This window comes from Haemaphysalis longicornis, unplaced genomic scaffold (genome assembly GCF_048455015.1).
Source record: "Haemaphysalis longicornis isolate Haplotype H1 unplaced genomic scaffold, Haemaphysalis longicornis Haplotype H1 scaffold_3, whole genome shotgun sequence".
In the NCBI taxonomy this organism is placed as follows: domain Eukaryota; kingdom Metazoa; phylum Arthropoda; class Arachnida; order Ixodida; family Ixodidae; genus Haemaphysalis; species Haemaphysalis longicornis.
The window spans coordinates 15,243,734-15,267,899 of record NW_027526335.1 but is presented as its reverse complement, the minus strand read 5'-3'; the positions used below and the strand labels follow the sequence as shown (position 1 = coordinate 15,267,899).

The window sequence follows — 24,166 nt, the reverse complement described above, 5'->3', positions numbered from 1 at the left end:
ACACGGAGTTTACTAGCAATTGAAGGTTTAGCTTTCAAGCTGCACAGTATACGAAGAGAAAGAAAGTATAAGAAGAAAGAAAAAAAAAATCTGTTTACGCACCTGCATGTTTTTTTTTTAGATTTGGTATTAAAAACGCAGATTCTGAATGTTGATGCTTGACAGCTTAGATGCGTGTGCGAGGGACTGGCTTTCGTACTCCCCCCATGTTCCTTGTCTTTCGTTGGGTTTTTTCTTTGTTTTTCTTGTACTGTTCTGAGAGAAGCTCTGCTCCAGTCACATTTTCAGTTTTAACTGCCTCAGTAGCAAAGTCTTTGGCAATCGACTGCTCGTCACTGGCACGTCTTTTTGATACGTGGTTGGCCCACCCCCACCCGTAGGTGCACAACCTGTCGGAGAAGGAGCGGCCACAGATGTGCAGTCTGTGCGACCTGACGCTGGACAACGCGGCGGTGCTGGTGGACCACCTGCGCAAGGTGCACGCCCCGGGCCCCACCTACAGCTGCATCGAGTGCCTCGAGCGCTTCGCCACCAAGGCCCTGCTGCTGCAGCACAGGCAGGTGTCTCACAGGGGCGGGACAGCTGCTGCCACCGGGTGGCAGTCACACCACTGCACTGCGCTGCACTGCACTGCACTGAGCCGGGTGTGAGCGACACGTGGTCGCACGTGTCAATCACAAGGCGGTCATATCTGTGCCAAAGTTGTCTTTTTTTTCTGGCCACAGAACATCTGGTTGCACGTCACCAATGGCCCCGTGCGCGCAAGTGAAGTGCTTTATTGAGCTCGCAATAGGGTTGCAGACTGTGATGCTGGTTTCAATTTAGTCTGTGAAACGAAGATACAAAGCAAAATGTGAGAGTGCTCAGTTGATTGAGTGCAGAACAGCATATAAAAGTGAAGCCCACCATTGTTTACAGGGGGAATGAGAGAAAAAGGCCAGCCCAAAAGCTTGAAGGTCCTTGCTGACGCGACGGAGGGGTAATGAATGATGGAATGGAGCAAGGGCGCAGCAGTGCAACCAAGATAACGCTGCCTTGAGGGTGCGAGGCTCACTAGCATTGTTTTGTTGGCGTCCGCTGCATGTTGTTGAACGGTCCACATCACTTGCAAGCCGTTTCAGAAGTGGAACGCTGGTTATGTGTCAATTAAGGCATTGCTTGGATAGAAGTTTCATAGAATTGCATAAATTACCATAAAGTTACGAAAGAACACCCACCCAAAGTAAAGAGAAATCAAGTGAAGAATTCGGGGTGGGCGATTTTTCTGGTCAGGTGCGAAAAACTGGACAAAAATGGCCGCACCGCCAACCAAAACTGCGGAGATATCAAGAAAAATACCAGATGGGTGAACTTTTCGGCTCAAGTGCGGAAAGGACAAATAAGTGACCGCATAAACACATGAATAGGTAATTTGCGTTTTTTTTTTTTTTGGTGCACTCGGCACTAAGGCATTTGATTTTAGGGGATGGGTGATCTTTGGGGCCTTTTACTAAATAATTGAATATTTCAGCCATAAAGGGGGGTGGACGTTCGCTGGGAACCGTATGGTAGCCATAAAATGCAAGTCTTCACATAGTGGCATTCTGCTCGAAGTTCCACACTAGTCACTCCCCCAGCAGCAAGTTTGTTGGGCAAGAGCGAAGAAAATTTTTGACCAGTAAGGAAGTTGGAACACAAGCACATAGTTCTGGTAGGGTATCCTGTGCAAGATTTCTCACAGGAGTCTGGCCACAACTGTGAGTACCTGTGGCAAGTACAAGTTTTGTACTTGAGCTTTTCGTGTGCGAGCCAACCACATTGCAGCTCAAGCGCTTGCTTCTCAGGAGTTTGTTTCTTGGATGCCCTATTGTGGGTGTTCCTAGTGCGGGGGCAGACAAGTTAAAAGTGCAATTACGTCGTGTTTTCTCCCTGCGAAAAGGAGCGAGGCGCACAACCCAAAGCTGCGCAAGTGCCCGCACTGCCCGAAGAAGTTCAAGAACTCGTGGCTCTGTCGTGAGCACATACTGCGCAGTCACCGCAGTTCCCGTCTGCCCAACTCGTGCAAGCGATGCTTCCGGCGCTACAAGGACATTGTCACCCTGCGCTACCACATGGCCATTGCACACATGCGTGAGTCGCTCCTCCACACCTTGCTGTGTGCTGCTGATGTGCCCCGCAAGGCTGAGGGGGTCCTTACAGTGGGTGTTTGCTTCCTATGATTTGTTATATTGATGCGGACATTGCACCTGATAATAAAGCACTGAACTGATGAAACTGGTCAGAGCCGCTGCTCAGGGCTGCTAGAAGCACATCTTGTGCCTGTTGTCTTTGTAACATGCGCAAGTTGTCATCAACTCACGTTGAACAGTATTTTCTTCGGCTGCTTCTCTTCTTTCTTTCTCTGTGGCGGAGGGGGGGGGGGGTGCATGGGGATGCCGGGGTGCTAGAAGTATGCGGTACTACGTGCAAACCCGCTCTCTTTGCTGCTCTCCTGCACTTCTCCACTCTGTAACCCTTGCAGACGTTTTGGTTTTAAGGGTCATACAAGTAACTCATAGGCTAAGTGTTATTCTTTGTAGACCCCACAGCTCTCTCATTACGGCAGTGGGAACGGGTCCACACTAATGGCCAGTACACACGATGAGGGTTGTCATTCTCCTAGTTTTCGAAAAACAGCATAAAGTGGGGAAGTTCACCCTATATCTGAAGTTGATTGACCTGATTATGTGAGAAATGAAATCTGTCATGTGTTGCAACAAGTGGGGATTTTAATTTGTAGACACTAAAGGTGCAATATTAATGAAGGGCGCCTTTGAGATGAGTTACTAATTGTTTCTTTCTATTTCTTTTTCAGATGAGCTAAGTGAAGAAGAGAAGGTAAGAGCTCCGCATTACGTTTGCAGCATTCTAATGCTTAAGGAACAGGGCGTGCTTGTGTTCTCACCGCTTATGTGGAAGCACCTGACTTGTGCCTGCTTTTTTTATTGTGAGAAATGTGGCAGGACCTAAAAGGAGGCTTTGCTGTATTACCAAACCTAAGGGCTGTCAGGGTTCCCTGACTTGTAAGCAAAGAAGAGGTCTCTTTAATACAGATAGGATTTGTTTGGCTCATAACCTGGTTAAAGTCACTTGTGGTTAAGAGCCTCTTTGTTAGACATAAGTTTTTAAAGAATGATTGTCCTGTGAACCACAACAGGACACGCTAGAGTGGCCGTCCGTGTTATTTACAATTGCCAAAAAGTTGCCCACTTTGTACGAGGATGATGAAAGTAAAAAAAAAAAACACATGCACCTGTCGTGAGGCCCACTGCAACAAGGTACTGGTAAAGGGAACTTCCTCACTGAAGCTGTAGAGTCACTGATCTGGGAAAATTCCGAGTACTTGCTTGATGGTGCCGTAGTGTGTGATATCCCCTAAAGATTTTTGTGCGAGTACAAAGTGCTTGGTGTTTCTATATGCATGGCATTGCATGCTTTTCTTTAGAAATATGCATCATACAGTCAACTTTCTTTGAGCAACTTGCTTGGTTTTAATGAGAACTGAGGTGATTGTGTCAATAAGAATTTATGTTTCAACATTTTGGCTTAATTTTTAGAGTTGTTTAGTCTTACAAGGGGCAAATGAGCATTGTTTTGGACAAACACTATCAAAGCAGAACTATAAATGGGCAATTTGGGACCCAATCTCTGCTGCAGGGGGGTTGTTTTCAAACATTGCAGTGCTTTTCATAGCACAAGTAATGCATAAATGACGCCGTTACGTTTGCTTTTCAGCCTTGCCCCCAAGTTATCGTATTTTCACTATGAAGGAAAGCAAAACAGAACTATCCAAGTTCAGAGATGCATTCTAAGTAAATTTGTCCCAAAAAATGATGCCGAGAGCCAAGAAAACAACATTCGCTGCTAGTGATACTGTAGGTTGAAAGCTTCCATTTGTAAGGCTTTCCTCATTGTGTATGAAAAGAAGAGAATATGTATTTTGCATTTCTTCTGATGGTCATGTGGCGTCTTCTATGCCAGTCATGCCGTAGTCAGGCTTTGCTCTGAAAACCGGGGGCATTGCAGAGAGTGGCTTCTGACCGCGTGTTTCTGTCCTCCCCTCGATGGTGTGCTTTGCCAGGCATCGCTGGAGCCCCTGAAGAAGCACTGCACGGAGTGCGACTATGCGACCTTTGACCGGCGCAGCATGGTGGGCCACATGCGTCGCAAGCACGGCGAGATGCTCGAGTGCCCCAGCTGCCCGCGCAAGTTTGCCCACCCCTGGGAGCTGACGCGCCACAAGCGGCTCAAGCACAGCTCGGCGGGCCACAAGGAGTGCCCGCACTGCCTGCGCGTGTTCGCCTGCCCCAAGACCTTCGCGGTGCACCTCACCATGCACGAGGTCGGTGGCTGCTCCTGCCAAGACCTTGACACTTGCTATGATGCTTGCGACAGCTCAAAGCAAGGTGCATCACAGCTTTGAAGGAAATTGTCACCTTGAAGCTGTGCATAGAGTGGAAAACTTGAGGAGCCTTAGATGGACCACAAAAACAACATATATCTTGTTTGATTTCAAACTTCTTGCCTTTGATAACTTGCTCAAATCCATTCTGGCCCTGAAGAACATTGCTTTTACCAAAGTAAGAAAGATCACTAATATTGACAAACTTCCAAAATTCATAGTACACAGTGTCAGCAGTGAAGTCATTGGGGAAACACTAAAGGGGGCTTTCACGAGAGATAAGACGGGTATGTCCAGTCGAAATCGTTAATTTTGATGCCGATTTTGTGTGTGTTTGTGCGTGTGTGCGCGTGTGCATGCATGCGTGCGTGTAAACATGTGCAGGATTAAGTCATTGGGAAGCTGGTTTAAAATCGTGCCTTCGGTCTTAATTAAGCAGCGAGAAGAGTAAAAGTACTAATGAACAAGCATGCACGTACATGTGAAGGAGCATTTCTGATCAGGGAAAGCAGTAATGATTGAAACAGGGCTACTGGAAAGGAAGGCCCTCAACCTTTGAAGTTAGGTGTATCGAAGTCTGTGAAGTTTAGACATTAAAGGCTATGTGACCTTGGTGCTTTTCCTCGCAGGGTAGGCAGCAAAGTAGTCTGCACTGAAGTAGACTTCCAGTGTTGTATTTCCTGTGGTTCTGCATTGTGGTAATTTTGACAAAGTTGAAACTTTCTCGAACCAGTTGGAACACACCCTTTTTTGTGTGTACCCCCCCCCCCCCGTGGGCATCGTGCAGGAGGGCCAGGGCTACGAGTGCCCCATCTGCAAGCGGATGTTTGAGAGCGACGCCATGCTCAGCCACCACAGCAAGTCCCACACGGGCACGGGCAGCCGCCGGTGCAAGGAGTGCCTGCGCTTCTTCCCCACCACCGACCGGCTGGCCAAGCACCAGGAGACGTACAGCATGAAGTGTGCGTGGCCCCCCCCTCCCCCCCCCCCCTTCCCCCCGGGCAACTTCTCTCAACTCTCAACTCTGTCACTTTGCGCCTGAATAAGGGGCACATGGGCGCAAAATGAGTGCATGTTTTAGCCGTGCTGAAGTGGCACACCTGTCAATTTCATTCTTCAGACAGACATGTCTCTTCTGAATGCTTTGACACAGTAATTAAAGTGTTTACATTTTTGAACTTTGTTGATGTGATGGGTGTAGGAAGTTGAACTGAAATGTCTAGTTTGGAGTGGAATTTAAAGTATGTGGTGAATGCTTCTTTATAAACAGAGGGGGATTTCTTTAAACATGAGTCCGTAGCTGACTCCTCTCTTTTTGTCTATTAAACCCCCCCAAAAATGCATGGATGCTGTTAGAGTTGAACACATAGATGGATAGGAAGGGGTCAGCCACACACGCATGCTTGAAGAATTTAGGTGGTTAAATAAGAAAACTTTCCTTCCCTACACTTGTGATAAATTTGTCAACAAATGTTCTATTGACTTTTATAGCAGCTGTATTTTCTCAATTTCTTGCTATGCATTTCTAATGTTCACTTGCGGAAGCGCAAAGAGAAACAAAAAGTTGTAATGCATTGCACTCCATGGGAAGTAAGGTCACTCCAGGCTGTGTCGCAGTGCATTTCATTCTTGCACTACAGTGCTGCGCTACTGTACTTTACAGCTCAGGTGTGTTTGGCATTGCAGCCCCTGACGGTACCGTAGTGCTGACGTGCAATGCTGGCAAGACGGACGGGCAGGAAGTCCACCAGAAGAAGATCGACGATTGGCCCTTTGCCTGCGACCAGTGCCACTTGCGCTTCAAGTACGAGAGCAGCCTGACGGCACACAAGATGTCTGCTCACGAAAAGAAGGCCAAAGGTGGAAAGCCGTTCACGTGTGAGGTACGTCATTGAGAACGTTGACCTAGCATTTAGAAATAGGCATTGATGTTTATCGGCTTTTTTTACCTAACTACGGCCTCTTGTAAATTTGTACTCACTTCAATTGTTTGGGAACTTTCTGTTGGGCTGGCTGGTTTGAAGACAAAATACAAGTTTGTTTTATAAAAACACTGCTTTGCCCCGATAACAGTGATACCAATTTTATCACAGACTTCAAACAAATAGTCCAGATAATAAAGAAAACAGATGCAGCAGTGGCGACTCCGCTGCCATTTTTCGGCAATTTCTTTACGACGTCACAGAATCTGTGTGATGGCCGGCCATTGACCTAAGCCACCGCCAAGAAAAGTGTCTGGGAGATTGTAGTAGGGCTCTTAGTTGCCTTTGATTGCATCACTACATTCAGTTAATGCAGTGATAACTATGTTCTTAGTGCTCCATCATATTATGCCACTCCTGCCCATATTGCCACTGGAGCGTGAAATTTGAAAGTTTTTCAATATTTCTTGCATTTCTTTTTTTTTTTTTTTTTTGTTGTTAAAAAGTGTCGTTGATGCTTGAATGGAGCTGAATGACTTGCCACAGGCTAGTTCTTTCAAATTCAACTAAGCTGTATTTTGTCTTCATGGCTGTTTTATGGACGCAAGATTAATAAAGGGGGTAAAGCTGTGTGCAGTATATTAGTGCAACCACCCGAGAGGCACGCTGCTTTCGTGCAGATCTGCCAGAAGAGCTTTGTGTCGGTGCTGGGCCTGTCCTCACACATCCGCACCCACACGGGCGAGCGTCCCTTCGAGTGCCCCGAGTGCGGGGCCACCTTCGGGCAGAAGAGCTCACTGCGAGACCACAAGCTGCTCAAGCACAGCCGGGCCTTCCGTTTCCACTGCCCCCTGTGCTCCAAGGGCTGCATCTCCAACTACACGCTGCGCAAGCACCTGCAGGCCGCCCACAAGGCCCTGCCGCCAGGTGCCACCCCCATCCCGCCCAGGCGCTCGGCGTGAGTTGCCTCATTGGCGTGTTTTGTGTTTTTGATGGAGGTCAGCTTTTTTTTTTATCTTTGTGTTTTTTGCCGCGCGGCATATGAGAGGAAGTTTAAAGATGGGAAGAAATCAAAAAGTACAAAGGCAAGAGAAAGAAAAGAAAGTACAAAGAGAGGGGCTGCCAAAAGCACAGATGGTCACAAAACCGATAGTTTTCAACATCATTTTATGTCACACATAGTCTTGCCTGGTCCTTGGCACCAGGCATCTCATTTGTCTTTTAAACAGCTTTACTCTACAACCTGGACCTGTACAGCACTAGCTTTATTTGTATTTTGAACACTATTTTATTTTAACCACCTGGTTTTACGTCCACTTTGCATCAGTTTATGAATAGTTTATTTTTTTTGGCACTTTTGCCCTTTAGGGCCCTCGCACCAGTAAAAACAATCAATCATCATCATCATCATTACGACTTGCCTCACTAGGCCACTGCTCGCGTGATGGGTGGTGGCATTGGTGTGCGCCAAAACTTCGCTTACCTTCTTTATACGGGAGAAAGGCATTACACGGGTACCTATGTCTAGTTAATCTTGTAGCAGCTGCTGCCTAAAACTTATGGCAGGAAAGGCATGACTTGCATGCATGAGCACCGCCTTACCGTGTACGTCTACAGTAGAGCAAGTGATTATCCATGTGGTATCACAAAAGTTTCCTTAAACTTTTATGCTGTATCACGCAAGTTCAACCCGCTGTGGTCGCTCAGTGGCTAAGGCGTTGTGCTGCCGAGCCCAAGGCTGGGAGTTTGATCCCAGCTGCAGTGGCTCCTTTCCCGATGAAGGCGAAACGCAAAACTGCCCATGTGTCGACATTTCAGCGCACGTTGAAGGGACAGGCAACTGATTTTTGTCGAGTGTATCTTGTTTATCCCAAATGAAAGAGCATCACTTATTAACCTGAAACAGTCTTGCTGATAGCACCCTAGAACTTTTGAATCGTAATTTTTAGATCTGCCAGTCGTACGTGTCCCGCCAAAGGAATGCTGGCAACCATGAGAGTTAGCTGTGTGGCAACATACTTTTAACTGCATGTGAGATTAAAAACGGTATTTAAAAACTTGCCCCTGGCTAAAACAACAATGCTGTTTTTGAATAACGCGTTGAAACTGACGGAGCTGTTTGGACACACAATGTAGTGTCATTTTTAGACACTACGTGGCGCCACCTTTCAGACTTCAGAAATTTCAGTGCAAAATTAAAATTATTTCTGCCTGTTTACTTAGGACTCCCTTGCGGTTATTCCAGTATATGAAGTGCTGGCTGTCATTTGAGCTAGAGGACACACACTCCACAAAAATCAGTTGTCGGTCCCTTTAAAGATTTCCAAGTAGTCAAAATCAATCTGGAGCCCTCCACTACTGCGTGCATCCTAGCCCAGTTGCAGCTTTCGTGCGTTAAACCCTCAAAATTTGAATTTTTTTTAAAAATGGAAGTTTAACTTCAGGGTTGAGATTTTTCCAAACTCGTCATTAAACTGACGCTTTAGCAGCGTTTTTTTTTTTGTTTAATGCTTTGGTTAGTTGCATTTTTTTAGCTTTGTATTGCATAAATTATTCATAATGACAATTGAGCAAGTTGACAAAAATTCGTTGTTATGTACTGTATGCAAACTCTTCATTTAAGTCTCGCTCTAGACAATGTGATAGAGGAGAAAAATCTGGTCATATTTCCAACCTCTTTGCAGCCCGCAAAGATTGGTGCAATTAGACTTGGCGGGGGAGGGGGGGCGAGGAGGGGAGAGAATCTGTGAAGAGGCTTCACAGAGTCCCACAGAGTCCCACAGAGGCTTTGAAAACCAAGCGGATTATATAGTCATAAGCGTCCTAAACTTGTGAACTGCTGGCACTTGTCATACATCTCCCCGTTGCTTAGCGCAAAGAAAACTTCAGGTACATTTGAGGCAAAATATACGTAAAAAACCAGCAGCGCCCGCGTCCATTTAGTTAGGAATGCTTGTTGGGTTGGTTGTTACGATACTAAGTGAAAAAAGTGGCAGTGCAACGCCGGCACGTGCGGGAGAAAAAGCAAGCACAAAAAAACTCCCACCTCCCCTCGCGGGAACCCCTGTGTAGATGCGACGCATAGGCGGAGCGGCGAAGGGACCGCGTTTTATAGCGCGCATAACGTTGAGGGGACTGCGTAAGCCGGTCCCAGTCGATGACGACGTTGGCGTACTTGTAAAGCGGCGTGGACTCTAGGTGTTTGAGCCGAGCGTGGATGTTGCTTCGCCGGAGAACGGCACACCGGTTATATGCGCAGCGCGCCCGAAGGAGAGGAAACCGCGGAAGAGAGAGTACTGCACATGCGCCGGCCCCAGCGCGTCTGCCGCGGCTATGACGCAACGTGCCGCGGCTATGACGCAACACAATCCAACACAATCCACTTTAATCCAAGCCAATCCAATCCAATGCCCCTCGCGAGAGAGTGTTCGTTATCGGAGAGGAGAATGGGGGAGGGGCGGACAACGCCGACGATGACGACGCCGGATGGACAAGGCGAGTGAATCAGATGCTCTGCATCTAAAAGAACGGAACTCCCGCTGGCGCTGTTTCAGGCAGGGGGCGCGTGAGCACTGTGGAAACGGACTACAGTCTAATCCCGCTACAACGAAGTCCGCTTCAACGAAATTTCCACTTCAACGAAATATTTCCAATTCCCCGTCAGCTACCCATAGAAGTCAATGCAACAAAGTCCTCGCCACAACGAACCATTTGTCTGGCTTGCTTTCGCTTCAACGAAATTTGCTATAATTTTCTCGGGGTTTGAACAATTATTTTACAATAAAATAAGCATAGCGCCAGCTATCCGTAACTTTTTATACATTCATGACGTTAGTTTCACCGAAAACATGCGCGGTGCGCCCACACTGCCACCCAAAACGAAAAAAGGGCCCTATTCTCGACTGCACAAATTGCCGGCATTTCGCCCATGTTTTTTTTGCGTAAGCGCGACATAAGCAATCAGTGACGTGCTGCACCTATAGCTATGACGACATGCAGTGTAATTTGACGAGTCACTCATAAAGATCGCTACCAAGGTATCAAATATTGTGCAAGAAAGATATAAAAACACTTGGCATGTACTACAAAAATTAAGACGGTAGCTGAGGCTGACAAGAAAAACACATTTCTGGACGTCAAATTTGGCGCCAACACCACAATGCGATCGAGTAACGTTGATCCAAAAGCGAGCGAAAGGCGGATGTCCAGCTAAAGAACATCACACAATTTTTTACCGTATCTATTTATTTCTTTCAATCGCTTTTAGTATCATAGCTGGGCTCTCTGCTTCAATGCAAGCTTTGTTGCGTTATCACCTTCCCTGCTGCCACCGCCGCCACGCCATCGTCTGCTGCTATATTACAAGTTTATGGCGTGATCACAGAAAAGGACGGCCGTGACCATCGCTTCTATGACACATAAGAGCAGCGAAGCGCTACGCCTGATAACCGCGGAGCGCACCGATGTCACCGATTCACTCATTCCTCAAGCACGACTGCAATCAGCGTTGTAATAAACTAAATATTCACTTTTCATTGTTATTTTTCTCTTGAGTTCGATCATGTGACCCAACAGCTTACTAGGACAAGTATGGACAAATGCCATGCATTGGGCTCTCTTTGTGATGGAGAGGCTTGTACTGTCGTCTTATGTTGCGGTTACGCCAAACAAATAATTTTTATTTCATTGCCAAACATAAAAGCAAAATACTGCATGTTATTTGTATGTTCCATTATCGCTGACTTGGAAGCAGTTGAAACTATAATTTGTTTCGGTAGGAAACATGCTTTAAACAGCGCGCATGCGAAACTGCGCCTGCTGCAAATTGCCGCACATTTCGCGGCGCCGTAAGCCGGGGCAATATTTTGCCCTATTTTGCTTGTATTTTGCGACAAAAACAGCCGCCATTTTCAAGCTGTTACGTAGCATTACGTCACTTTTACGCAGGCTGAAGTTGCCAATGCATGACGTAGTCGTTACCGCCAACTGTTTAAATTACGTCACGCCTTCTCAGCCAATCACAGAGGGGGTGTGTATTACAAGCAGTATTGTTGTTGAATAGCAAAGACAGGCTTACGTTGTCATGTCCGCTGCATTTAGTCTGGTTTTTCATTGCCGGTCAAGAATTATGCGTCTTTAGTAACGAGAAATAAGGCAAACTTTAGAACTGGTGTCCGTAAACGACATGAAACGTCAAAATGATGACAGCACACACAACTGCTTTGTCAACTGGAAGCACGTGACCAAAATTGAAAGCCAATCAGAAAAGACTTCCGGAAAATTGCCTGAATTGCCGGCAATTTGTGCAGTCGAGAATAGGGCCCCAAACTCATATGTGGACGCCATTGTTTGATGGTGATGACGATGCGGCGGGCCGTCTTTACATGAGGGGCAAGCTAGGTTCGCCAAGCCTGAGCTAAAGCCAATCCGTATCCAGCTGAAATCACGCGAATATGCTCTGCTGCAGGCGCAGCGCCGTCATGTATGTGTTGTGAACAGCTGTCCTTGCTGTTTTCCATCTACAATTCTTCAAAGTCAAAAGCAAAAATAATGTTTTCGTGTTTAGTCTTGAACCCGTGTCATCCTGCCTTAGTCGCGAGCGCGCGGTTGCGATAAATGCGAGCGCGCGACTTGCCTGCCAAGGTCAGTTGCTGCCGTGCCTAGTCAGAAGATAAGATAACGGCGCCGTTCCTGCCACAAGCGAGAGGGGGGCTTGCTTCCAACCTCTTAGCAACTATCTGCAAGTAATCAGCTCGGTGCAAACGCCTTGTTGTAAAGCAATACGCTTTGAAAGCCTGCATTTCTTCAGCTCTTCCCTCCTCCTCAGTATCGCGCTCTTAGCGTGCTGGCAAAAAAAGCAGATAACCATTGGTATGTTTGTTATCTGAATAAACACAACGTTACTGCGCGCCACTCCTTTTTGTAAACATTGTATTATGCTGCCAATGATGCGGAAACATACGGGGCTATTTTTCTTGCCCCTCCGTGGTGTGTTGGAGCAGATTTCGCCGCAACGAATTTTCGCTTCAACGAAATTTTTTGCACGCCCCGTCGATTTCGTTGTAGCGGGATTCGACTGTATACGAATCGCATTGGGTGGTAGCAGTGAGTGGATAACGGTGCTACAGCCCATTGTGGCGAATCACTGCGCTGCACTTCCGACAGCTTTCACGTTGAGTGGAACGGCTTTAATTTTTTTTTTTGTTGCAGTTTGAAGTGAGGATACAGATAAAGTTGTGTTCTTTCTTTTGTTAACAAAAAAAAAAAATTTCAGCCACGGACTGCTGTTTTCTTTCAGATCCAGCGCAGCTTCGGCCTCAGGAGGCGCAGGAGGACAGCCCACTGCTAAGAAGAGCAGGTAACAACAAGTTCCAGCTCCCGTCTTTTGCACGAAACAGGTCATTTCCTGGCTGAATACTCTGTGTGTGCCATGCAAGACATGACTGCACTTTTTCCTGTGTGGGTCTGCTTTTCCCTGTTGCAAGGCGTGTTTGACCCATAAAAATTAGTTGCTGGCGGTCGCAGTGGGTCATGTTTAGTCCCCTGAAAAATGGCTGGCTGTTTTTCACTGTGCCAGTGCCTTGCTTGTTAATTTGCCATGTGAGATTTACAATGTCAGAAATTCACTCCCAGGCCTTGTTTGTTTGTATGATATGTCTGCAAATGGTTTCGTTTGGTTGATTTAGTCACTAGTTGCCTGTGGGATCAGTGTTCCCCTGTGGTTAACCAAGAATGTAAACCCAGCAAAAATTAAATGAAAAACCAAATTATAATGAAACTTGTGTTATCAATGGCCTACGATCCTCTTGAGCATTTAACGGGGGACACTGGTCTTAAAACAACTTCTTTTAATTTTCAAGTAAACTTTGGGAAACTTGTCAGTCTTGCTGCTTCTTCCCTACTGATTTCAAATATGCCATTATTTTTTCAGTTGGTCAATTAGTTCACAAGATAATTAGAGGAAATTAACCATTTCCGGTCAAACAATAGACAAAACAGTGTTGGTCATAAAAGTGTAATCTTTATATTTTCTAATATACTATGAGCCCTGGTGAATGCAATAATCAAAGTAGTTTTTTTTTTTATGCATCGCTGGGAACTAATTTTACAGCTCATTAAACTTTGGTGGCACTAGTGGCAAGGAACCATTTTGAGTGCCCATTTCAAACACCCCCTTATGGAGCCATGAAGACAAAATACAAGTTTATGTTATTCGAAAGATTTCGTGTTTTATAGTGCCCCTAGCACTTGTCCAAATGCAAACGATGCTTTATTCACTGAGAAATGAATTAATTTAAGTTAAAATTTTGATTTTCCCACTAAATCGTGCGTTTTTGTGGTCTGCAATGACATCACAGGAGCCAACCTCTCTGCTGCCGATTGGAAAGCCTTGTTTATCGTTAGTGAACCTAGATGGCGCCACCATACCGTGGCAAGCCGTTTTCTGCCTTTGGTTTGTTTGTGACCGTATTTAAACCTGGCTTGTTTTTGTTCATGGAGCAAATCATCGTGAAACACGGTCCTCGCTCGACAAATATGGTCACGTAAGACACCGTTGCTTGTGTCAATCGGCCAGTGTCGTCTGAGACAACCCCAAAGCCCCGCAGTCCTGTGCAGCTAAAACAAGCATAGTGCGCGCAGTACCAGCAGCAGTAGACATCGGTACAGTCAAACCTCGATATATCGAACACGGGTATATCAAATTATTGCCTATATCGAACACTTTCTATATCACGCGAAAAATCACATGCATTTTTAATTTTTCATTTCGAACTGGGACGGACATGGAATGGGTATATCGAACTCCACCACCCCAGACTGCCAAGACCGCTCGCGCTCTGTTGACAGGCGGCAAGCTATCCCGCAGTACCCTCGAGGATAGTGGTGGCACGATGGCCGTTCCCGACTGCTGCGCATCGGTTGCACCAAAGCAGAATTGGACGGTGCAAAAGAAGAATGCGAGCTTGAAGAAACCTGGGGCCAGCTGGAGCGCTTTGTTGGTGCTGAGCCACGAAGCATGTGCATTGATGACTTTGTTGGCGGTGATGACAGCACCGGAACGACGGCGGAGTTGACGGATGTGGAGATGCTAGCAGAGGTTTCTTCTGAGCGCACAAACGAAGACGCTGCCGAGGTTGTACCCGCAAGCGCTGATAGTGCGCCACTCCCGACTTCGATCGAGGCTTCAGCGGTTTTGGCTCTACCGCACCGCTACTGCAGCGCTATAGAAGGCACCGGCCTGTCACTTGTGGAGCGTTTCGTCTACGTTGAGGAAGTCGTGTATAACACGCCAGGCTACCCTGCTGCAGTACTTTAAGCCAAAAGAATAAATACTTTGAAGCACCAAGTGAGCATTTACTGCACACTTCGTTAATTTATTGATTTGTACCAGTTTATGACGCGTTTTGTACGTGATTTTATATATCGAATTCTGGTTATATCGAACTATTTCGCGAGCACCGCGCTGTTCGATATATCGAGGTTTCACTGTACTTCTATGTTTACGTGTGCTTTCCTAACTTCCACTGTTTGTCCCACCATTCTTACGGCTTTACAAAGAATGTGCCCTAAATTTACGCGCATATACTAGCTCATTTGGCAAGCTTATAAGCTCTGCCTAATTTCCGTTTGCTTTTGCCGGCTTCCGCCAATCGCAAAGCTGGCTGGAATGACTTCATAGGTTCTGTTGTGGGAAATGAGCTAGTGGGTTGCATGGCCATTCCCTTTTTTCTTAACTATGTAGCTTATTTGAGCGAAGTTTACGTTAAAAGTGGTGTCAGTATGATTGTAACGTTGCAATCTTTTGAATGAACATAACTTGTGTTTTCTCTTCATGGCTCCTTTAAGCATGCACTTTGTTGATGAAGTAAGTTCAGTTGGTTTCAGCACACTTTGGTGCATTCTTTAGGTGTACGCGAAATTAATACTGAGCTGTTCATTGCAGGCTCTCTGGTGTCCTATGGGAGTGCTGTGGGCAAAATTTCACCCTTGCAATTTTAGTGAGGACTTGGTGAATTACGAAAATTGTAATTGTTGCTAGCAGGATTTCATGTGCCAGCTTCCTTCGGTAGCGGCAACGGGGCTACCCGCAACGCACCGGTTGCATGCATCTTGGGGACAAGAAAGAGGTGATAACCCTATTATAGTCTATTCACACCCAAATCGTGGAAGTTTGGCCCCATGGTGGTGGGGAAGTGGCAGGCAGCAGTAAAGGCTGTCCAACATCAGAAGGGCCTACAAATTTATTTCCTGCCACTAATGCTGCGGTGATGAGTGCACATTATTTGGTTGGGCAATGTCAACTCTGACTCTGCCCTTCCCTTTTGTTATTCAGAGCCGCAGCCAAAGGCAATGCACAACATCGGCCCCCACCACCTCCTGCTGACACTGGCGTTGGAATGAACCGCCCAGGGTAGGCCAGCCTGTGAACATCTCTCCCTCCTGCCTGGCACTGCTCTTGTTTCACTACTTCACTTTGTTTTGCTGCCCTTCTCCCCCTCTGTCTCCCTCCTCCCTCACCGCGCTTTGTTGGAAGCGTGGTGTAAGATCGTCGTGCAGCTGTAAGCGTTGTAAGTGCTGTAATCGTTGTAAGCGTTCTGTAGATGCTGTGAGCATGGTCTACTGCATCATCAGTATAGGTCTAATTTCTTCAAACCTTCATACACTGTAGTGTGTGGTTTTGTGGGGCTTCACCAGCATGACGGCTAGTGAGCAAACCTCCAAGCTAGAAATACCACCTATTCCTTCATTCCATTCAACCCTTGTTGGAATTAAACAAGTGTCCAACGAAGCGTTTACAGTCCTCAATTGACCAGATTTAGGGGAAATCCCCAAGCTGGAGCAAGTTTCGGTGAAGGAAAGTTTGACATCCACCTCAATGCAGCTGTACGGCTACAAAGAAAAGCTATACAGCTTTCTCAGAAACCTCGCAGATGGGGAAAAAAAAAAAACAAAAAAATCGTCCTGCTACAGGACGAATCCTGGACCAGGACAAATTTTTCTTCAACTGCTAGGTTTCTGAGAAAGCTATTAGCTCTCCTTTGTAGCCATACGGCTGCATTGAGGTGGATGTCAGACTTTCCTTCGCGTTTACAGTCCTTGCGAGCTGATGCTTGTCTTCAGTGTTGTGCTTGCACATACGGTGTTGCCGATTTGTGTTTGGTGCGAGGTTCGGTGGTCTTGTATCTGTGCGCGTTTTTGCTTTGCGCAGCCTGGAGGGTAGTCAACACCGTGCCTGTAGTTGTATGTCGTGCCTTGAGCAGCAACCCGGCACATCGCAAGCTCACCATCTGGCATCTTTTTTCTTGCTTGCTCTGTGATTCTGCTTAGCCTCATTTTATTATTTTTACACTGGAGAGAAAATGAATGTTGTGGATCATTTATACTGCACAATGTGGCAGAGAGCCCTTGTGAAAGGATGGGGAAATGTTGCCGTTAGTATGTGCACTTCACCCACCCATTTTTTTACAATGCTTACCTGAAAGTGCTTTGTGTTGCTGATGCAAACAGCAGAAGTGTTTGAGGTGTGAGTTGGCTGCTGTCGTTGTTGCAGGCCCAGTGCTCCTCCGACCACCTCTCCAGCCAGGGGGGTTCAGCAGGCTGCTCCGGCCAGAATGTGCAGGTAAGCGAGCGTGGCCGCTTGGATACCTCGGGTGGGCGGTAAGGGTCTGCCGGCAGCACGAACATGCTGCGGCATTTGCCAGTGCCTTGTGCAGTGGTGCAGATGACAACATGCAGCTGTACACTTGCAACTGTGCCACGTTTACACAGTTGAGGTAGAAAAAATGGTGGGATGGTTTTTCTTGGCATTACAGTAGAATCTCGATGATACGAACCTTGTGGGACCGTGAAAATATTTGTATCATCCGAAATTCGTATGAACCAACACAGACCAAAAAATTCTGTGCTAAAAAAAAAGTTTTCGTTTATTTCTTTTCTTACTTTTGCGTGACAAAATCCGTGATGTTTTTCTGCTTTTTTTAACCTCCATGTCACCAAGCAGTTCTTTTTGGAGCGTGTAAAACTTAGAACTTGTCTCTTCACTCGCGGTGCCCAAGCTCACTACATGCCGCAACAATCAAGGCGTGAACTGCATGGCATATTTTTGCTTGCGATTCATGTGCGTCACCGTTGTGCGTGCGATTTTTTCATGCCTGCTTTGACGATTTTGTGGCAGAAGCTGCTGCGGTCAGAAAATGACTGAGGCAGAAGGAGATATTTCATGGGCGCTCTCACTAGCAGAGCGGATGATGTATCAAGGTGCCGTTTTCGCCCACATTATTAGCTGCTTTAAAAGAGCGGTTAGAAGTGGTCGCTCGAGGACGCTGCACCGCTTCGCTGCTGAAGCCACCGCCATGTTGCTGCCGTTGGCGTCGCCACGCGCAGCGTGTGGGGGATTCTGCGGTGGCGTTAGCGCGCCTGTGGCGTGCAAGGTGCATTTTCGCGAGCAGAAAACAACAGCCTGGCCGTTCCTGGAGAAGGAGTGACAAAGAGGGGAGGAGAGCCCGTACGTTGCTGTCACTTGCTCGTTCGGCAGTTGGGTGCCTCGCCGGCTCGTTCGTATCATCCGCCGGGCTGCGCAGGTCCGTTCATAAGAGCTGAAATTTTGCCCATTGCAAGCAGTGCAATTTCAACAGGACTTCTCAGAAATTCATATCATCCTGAAATTCGCACCACCTGGAATTGGATCATCGAAATTCCACTGTATTCGCACAGGTAAATGTTTACACTAATAAGGTATACAATTTTAACTTCACTAAAGTAAAAATTACTAAACTACAATAAAATTTTAGCTTCACTTTAGTTGAAGAGAAGGGCGTATATTTGATAAGGCCACACTCAGTATTTATTTTTTACTACTGCTCCTGGTGGTGAAGGACAGTGCCAAACCGGTGGCTGGCCCATTGTTTCAGGCCCCCCGGTGTGCCAACCTCGTCAGCCGGACCGGTCCCCCCCGCTGCGGCTGCTGCCAGCAACCCGTCGGCCTACCTGCTGCCCTACCTGGAGAACCAGCAGCAGGCATACGAGGCACGCGTGCGCCAGGCCGTGGTGGGCGGGGGGCAGGACACAGGGTTCCAGGGGGCCATGCCCCCTCCGCCGCAGCTGACCGCGGCCCCGCCACACGGGGCGCCAGCAGCGGGAGGCCGGTTCGGCATGGACACCACCGTAGGCTCCGGCTGGAGGCTGCCCACCTCTACGGTGTCCGGTTTCGAGCTCATTTATTCACCGCAGCCCGCACACCATGAGCAGGCCATGGCTTCATCGTTACCGCCGACACACGGCTTGAACTGGCCGCACGGCTCCCAGTAGAGCACCGCTGGAAACATCCTCGGTCACTCCCTCGGCTAGGCTCATTCGCCGGAGCTTTCGGGGCATTGTGCAGTGATGGAATGAGGTGGCTCGGGCAGCTGCAAGTAAGGTCACGTACTCCTGCCTGATGTAATCTCGGATGCGGGTGTTGTCGTGCTTAGTGCGACTGACGAGCCGAATGAAGGTTTTGCCTTATAGGTTCGAGGACTTTGAGAAGCCTACCATCAGCTGGCATGAGGTGTGAGTGTCGCATTGAAAGAGAGTGCACATATGTTCTTACCATTCACCTTCACTGACCATATTGTTAGGTACAGGCAGCTGCATGTGGCAGAGAGAAAACTGTCTTGAAGGTCACCAACTCAGCTGCTCATGCCTGGCTTAACGAAACTTGGGCGACTTTAACGAGACCAACTCCCAGAGAAGGTGGACTAAGGTTCCATACAATACCGCAACAAGGGGTGTGTGGGCAGATTCAAGGCCTGGGTGTGATTATGAAACAAGCAGTCTTGAGGCCATGTGTGGACATCAGAAAGGGGTGACATGGCACAAATGTGATGGCACTGGTAACACCGGCAAAAGCTTGTGTGCAGGCAGAAGAGAGGAGCAGTTGATTTAGAAGTAATGCACGGCAAAATCTAAGAAAATAAAGGTAATGCTAAAACTTTTACCATTGACAACTGCAGACAGGAAGTAGAAGGCAATGTGCGTATCTCTCAGTGCTAGGCGGGTCCCGTGTAACCCGCAGAGACTGAAATATTGACTGGCACTGTGAATGGTGCATACATTGCAAGCGATCCATGCCCACTGCAGGTGATTGTACACCCTTGGTCACTGCTTAAAAGAAGCCATGCAGACAAAATACAAGTTTGTTTTATTTGAAAGATTTCGTGTTTTGTAATGCCCCCAGCACTTTTCCAGAAGACAACTATATGCTTTATTAACTGAGAAATTAATCAATATAAGTTGAAATTCTGATTCTCCTGCCAAATCGTGTGTTTTTTCTGACATCTACAATGACATTACAAGAGCAGGTCTTCAAGCTAAACCTATAAAAAAAGTGCGGCGGGGCCTTGTTTACCGTTAGTCAGCCTAGATGGCGCCACCAACGCAGCGGGCCATTTTCTGCCTTTGCTTTGTTTTTGACCCTATTTGTACCTGCCTTGTGTTTGTTAAGGCAGAAAATAATCGTTTTGTGAAACATAGTGTCTGCTCAACAAATATGGTCACGTAAGACATTGTCACTTGGAACACAGTCACGTAAAACGCCACCGCAGTGCTGTGAAGCTAAGACAAGCATAATGCACGCAGTACTGACAGCAGTACACATCGGCATAGCTGCCAGGTTTCCCGAATTATCCAGGAGATTCCCGAATTTTGATGGTTTTGTACGATTGTACGAGCAAAGCAAAAATCTTCCGAAAATCTAACCGCGTTTTGGTAAATCTTTCTCCAAGTATGGCCACATTGCGCCGCAGCTACCTGACAATGCAGTGCAATCCTGCACTACTTGACATCGTTTTCAGCAAAGAAATTAAAAAGCGTAGTCTGCCGTGCACAGCAGCTCTGGATGCGAAAGGCAGTTCAGCAGAACGGAAAAAATCGCACCCTGTTCCAACCAACCATGTCTGATAACCCTCGGTCACATTCTTTTTTCAAAGTGTCGCAGAGGCGAACATTGTTAGCCTCGACAGTAATTCAGAGGACTTCCTGAAAAAGGCGGTGTCAGCCATGTTGAAGGCTTAGCAAGTGACGAGTGGTGTATGTGGTTAGTAGTTGGGACGACACAGTTCGGTACCTGCTCTGTTGTAACTAAGTTAAAAATGCGTGGAAAATATTTCCCCCCCCCCCCATCCCTGTCAGATCTCCCTAACGCCATCTTGGCAAACCTGGCAGGTATGCATCGGTACTTTTATGTTTACGTGTACTTTTGTAACTTCCACTGTTTACCCCACCATTCTTGCTGCTACAAAAAGAATGTTCCCTAAATGTAAGTGCAAATAGCTCCTTCGGCAAGCTTATAAGCCCAGCTTAATTTGCGTTTGCGTTTGCCGGCCTCAGCCAATCGCAGAGCTGGCACATATGACATCATAGGTTCTGTTGCTGGAAATGAGCTAGTGGGTCACATGGCCATTCCCTTTTTTCCTAATTATGTAGCTTATTTGAGTGAAGTTTACGTTTAAAGTGGTGTCAGTATGATTCTAACGAGGCAATCTTTCGAATGAACCAAACTTGTGTTTTGTCTGCATGGCTTCTTAAAGGCTGTTAGGAATGAGAAATACACTCTTTTCAGAGTGCCAATCAATTATGTTTATACGTATTCTGAATATACTACGGCCTGAATACCTTCTAAAATGAGTAAGCTGAAACAAATTTTCAGCATGGGCATGGCTCAACAGCAACGTATTTTGTCGTTAATGTTGGAAGTGTGGTTTTCGTTTGCAGACAATACATTAGCCTTTAAAGGAAAAAGTAAGGAACAAACATGCTTGAAGACGAAATAGGTTTTGTGCAAGCTTTTGGAGCTTGAGCCTGCCTGCTGCCGAATGCCAATCCAGTAATGCAGTCCCACCTTTTCAAGATGTGACGAAGGTCTCTGATCAAAAGGCAGACTGACTTTTTCTCTGAAACTTTTTACCTACTTTCTCTCTGCCCTGTTTAACGCCTGCGAGCGGAAACCCAGATGTCCCGTTAGTGCCACTCAGCTGAAGGGATGCGGGCAGTCTCGCTGATGCGTTGCCAAGTGCGTGGAAGTGCCCGGGGTGAGATGAATGGTTGGCTTTCCTGGCCACTTCTTTCTTGTCTCCACCACGGATGCACGGTGGCTTGACTTGGTGTGCGGTTGAGTGGCTGCGCCCGTGGTTTAAACGTGTGCACATACTGGTAGAAGCCAGCTGTGCATATTCAGCGAGCTGAGTTAGAATGCACATTAGAGCATCTGTAACGTGTGATTGGGTGCACAAGGCGCGTATTTTATGCTTGATACCACACTCACTGCTGCAGCAGGAAAGTGTCTGTGCACACCACTTTTATCCAGCATTTTTTTAGCGAAATAAACCATCGTATCAACCACTGTGGTCTCTTGTGTGCATTTACGAAGTCGAGGTATACTTGAAAAGGCTGGTGTATGTGCCAAAGCTCTGCGTGTGAAAAAGAAAAGATACTCTCGCTGAACAACTCCGTAAAGACCTGCGACACTCTAGTGTGACAGGGGAGCTCATTGCGTGTGAGTTGCCTCCATTTGTTCGGCAATCAGCCACAGGCGAACTTAAAACTATTTCAAGGGCTCAGGGGTGTACCAAAACTACAGCAAAACAGGGTTGTGAGAAAGATTCCAACAGGGGTACTCCTTTTAACAGCATAACAGTTCTCAAGCACCACCCAGTACGCACTGACTCGATGCACTCATTTCCGTTGCACTCGTTTTTACATCGTTGTCCACTCGCTGCCCACAAGTGAGTAAAATGAAGATCAAGTAAAAAAATTCAAGCTGTTCCACTCAATGTGAAAGCTGTCGGAAGTGCAGAGCAGTGATTCGCCATAATGGGCTGTACCGCCATTATCCGCTCACTGCTACCACCCCATGCAATTCAAATTTTCCGCCTTTGCAGTGCTCGCGACCCCCGTGCCTGAAACTGCGCCAGCGGGAATTCTGTTCTTTTTGTACTTGCTTTAATTTCGTATGCTGGAGCTGTTTTGCGTCATTTTGAACGTGTAATTTCTTTCTTGCGCGGCTGGAGCCCTTCTACGGCATTTCGAACGCACCATTTTCTTCTTGCGTGTGAAGCCTTTCTGCGTCATTTCGAACGCACCATTTTTTTCTTACACGGCCGCTTTTTTCGCTTACTACCGTAAAAACCAACCCAAGGAGCATTCCTAACTAAATGTACCTAAAGTTTTCATTGCGCTAAACAACGGGAAGATGTAGGACAAGCGCCAGCGGTCCACGAGTTTCGAACGCTTATACTATATAAACCGCTTGGATTTCGAAACTTCTGGGGTACACCGGACGACAAAACGCCCTGTTGCTCTACTTAGGTCCAGCAAGCAAGCTACGACGACAAGGCGAGCGCCTAAAGTGCTCTGCACTTAAAAAGCGAATGACGAAAGAAAGCAAAGGAGGAGAGAGTCGCGAAATCGGGAGGGGAGGGTGGTTCGCCATGGCGGCGCAAGCCAGCACACTCCAAAAATGGGGGGGGGGGGGGGGGGGGGGGGGAGGAGGGGGGCAGTATGCTGTGCCCGCACAAGGAGCTCGACGGCGCGATGCTTGGCGAAAATGTGAGGGGGGCACGCGCGTGACTATGATGTGCGTTCGCGGTCTCTTCCTGAGGTGCACTTCACGCCGCCGACGCAGAGAACCCACGAGTGAGTGCTGCCTCAGCGCACTGCTACTGCGCCCAAATATCACGTTAGGGAGCTCAATCACGAGCCAATTTTTTTACAGCCAAATTTTTAGTGCGAAGCAGTGCTATACCTTTACCAGCCAACGAAATTTTCGTGTCCGTGTCATCAGAAAATGCCAGACTAAATGAAAGAAATTACTGGCTTCTCCAGGGAGCCTGGACGCGAATAGAGAAACGGAGTGACAGTGCGTCTTCATTGTCTCCAGAATCATTTACATGGCTCCTTATGCGGTTCTGGGGGCATCAGAGCGCGAACAGCGAGACGTCCTTCTTAGAAAGGCATACAAACAAGCCCTGGCACTCCCTGCGAGAACCTCTACGGTTCACCTCACGGCTTTGGGACTGCACAACACCATCGAAGAGCTCATGGAGGCCCACCTAACGGCGCAGAAAGTAAGACTCGGAGCAAGCCCAACGGGTAGGGAAGCGCTAGCTAAGCTTGGGTACACGGCGCCGCACATCACAGAAAACGCAGTGGACATCCCGCCCTCACGATGTCGCCTCAACATCATGAAAGAAGATGCATAGCAAGAGCTACTGCGTTAGAAAAACAGTATGGAGGACAAGACCCCGTCATTTATACAGACACAGCGGTAACTGACCTCATTTCCAGTCTGACGCTTTGGTCGTCTAACACCCAGCAGGCTGAAGAAATGGCTATCGCCCTTGCTCTCTCCCCTACAAAGGCCAAAATAATTATTATGGACAGGCAAGCCGCCTGCCGGGCATACGAAGCAGGTAGGATTTCAAGACAAGCATTTCGGTTTCTCCTTTAACAACCCCTACTGAAGTAGGTCAGAATCATTTGGACTTCGGGCCACTGTTCTTCGTGGCAACCAGACGGCACACATCTTGGCCTGAGTCGCCCACCGGGCACCGCAAGAAGAGTCAGAATGAACCTGGCAACCGCTCCTCACATACGCCGACATCACCCAACATTACCTACTAGCGAGACAACTCTATCCACCATTCATCGATCAGGCCATGAAAGAACAGGAAGTCATCCTGAGACAACTGCAGACTAATACGTAGCCACACCCAACAAGACTATACACCATCCATCCTACTCTCTATGATCAATGTACTCATTGCCCAGCCCCAGGCACACTCTACCA

General features: G+C 47.3%; 1 protein-coding gene across 2 annotated transcripts in view; it reads left to right on the top strand.

Moving 5' to 3' along the window:
• Positions 1-21,720, top strand: part of LOC144174001 (uncharacterized) — a 30,771-nt gene extending 9,051 nt beyond the window's left edge. For both annotated transcript variants that reach the window (XM_077702402.1, XM_077702401.1), the window contains exons 5-15: positions 381-556; positions 1,919-2,109; positions 2,834-2,856; positions 4,100-4,360; positions 5,208-5,382; positions 6,107-6,303; positions 7,023-7,300; positions 12,641-12,700; positions 15,677-15,754; positions 16,895-16,963; positions 18,255-21,720. In XM_077702402.1, coding sequence (XP_077558528.1) covers positions 381-556; positions 1,919-2,109; positions 2,834-2,856; positions 4,100-4,360; positions 5,208-5,382; positions 6,107-6,303; positions 7,023-7,300; positions 12,641-12,700; positions 15,677-15,754; positions 16,895-16,963; positions 18,255-18,651 — 1,905 coding nt within the window. In that variant the 3' untranslated portion in view covers positions 18,652-21,720. The remainder of the gene's footprint in view (positions 1-380; positions 557-1,918; positions 2,110-2,833; positions 2,857-4,099; positions 4,361-5,207; positions 5,383-6,106; positions 6,304-7,022; positions 7,301-12,640; positions 12,701-15,676; positions 15,755-16,894; positions 16,964-18,254) is intronic.
• The last annotated feature ends 2,446 nt before the right edge of the window (positions 21,721-24,166 follow it).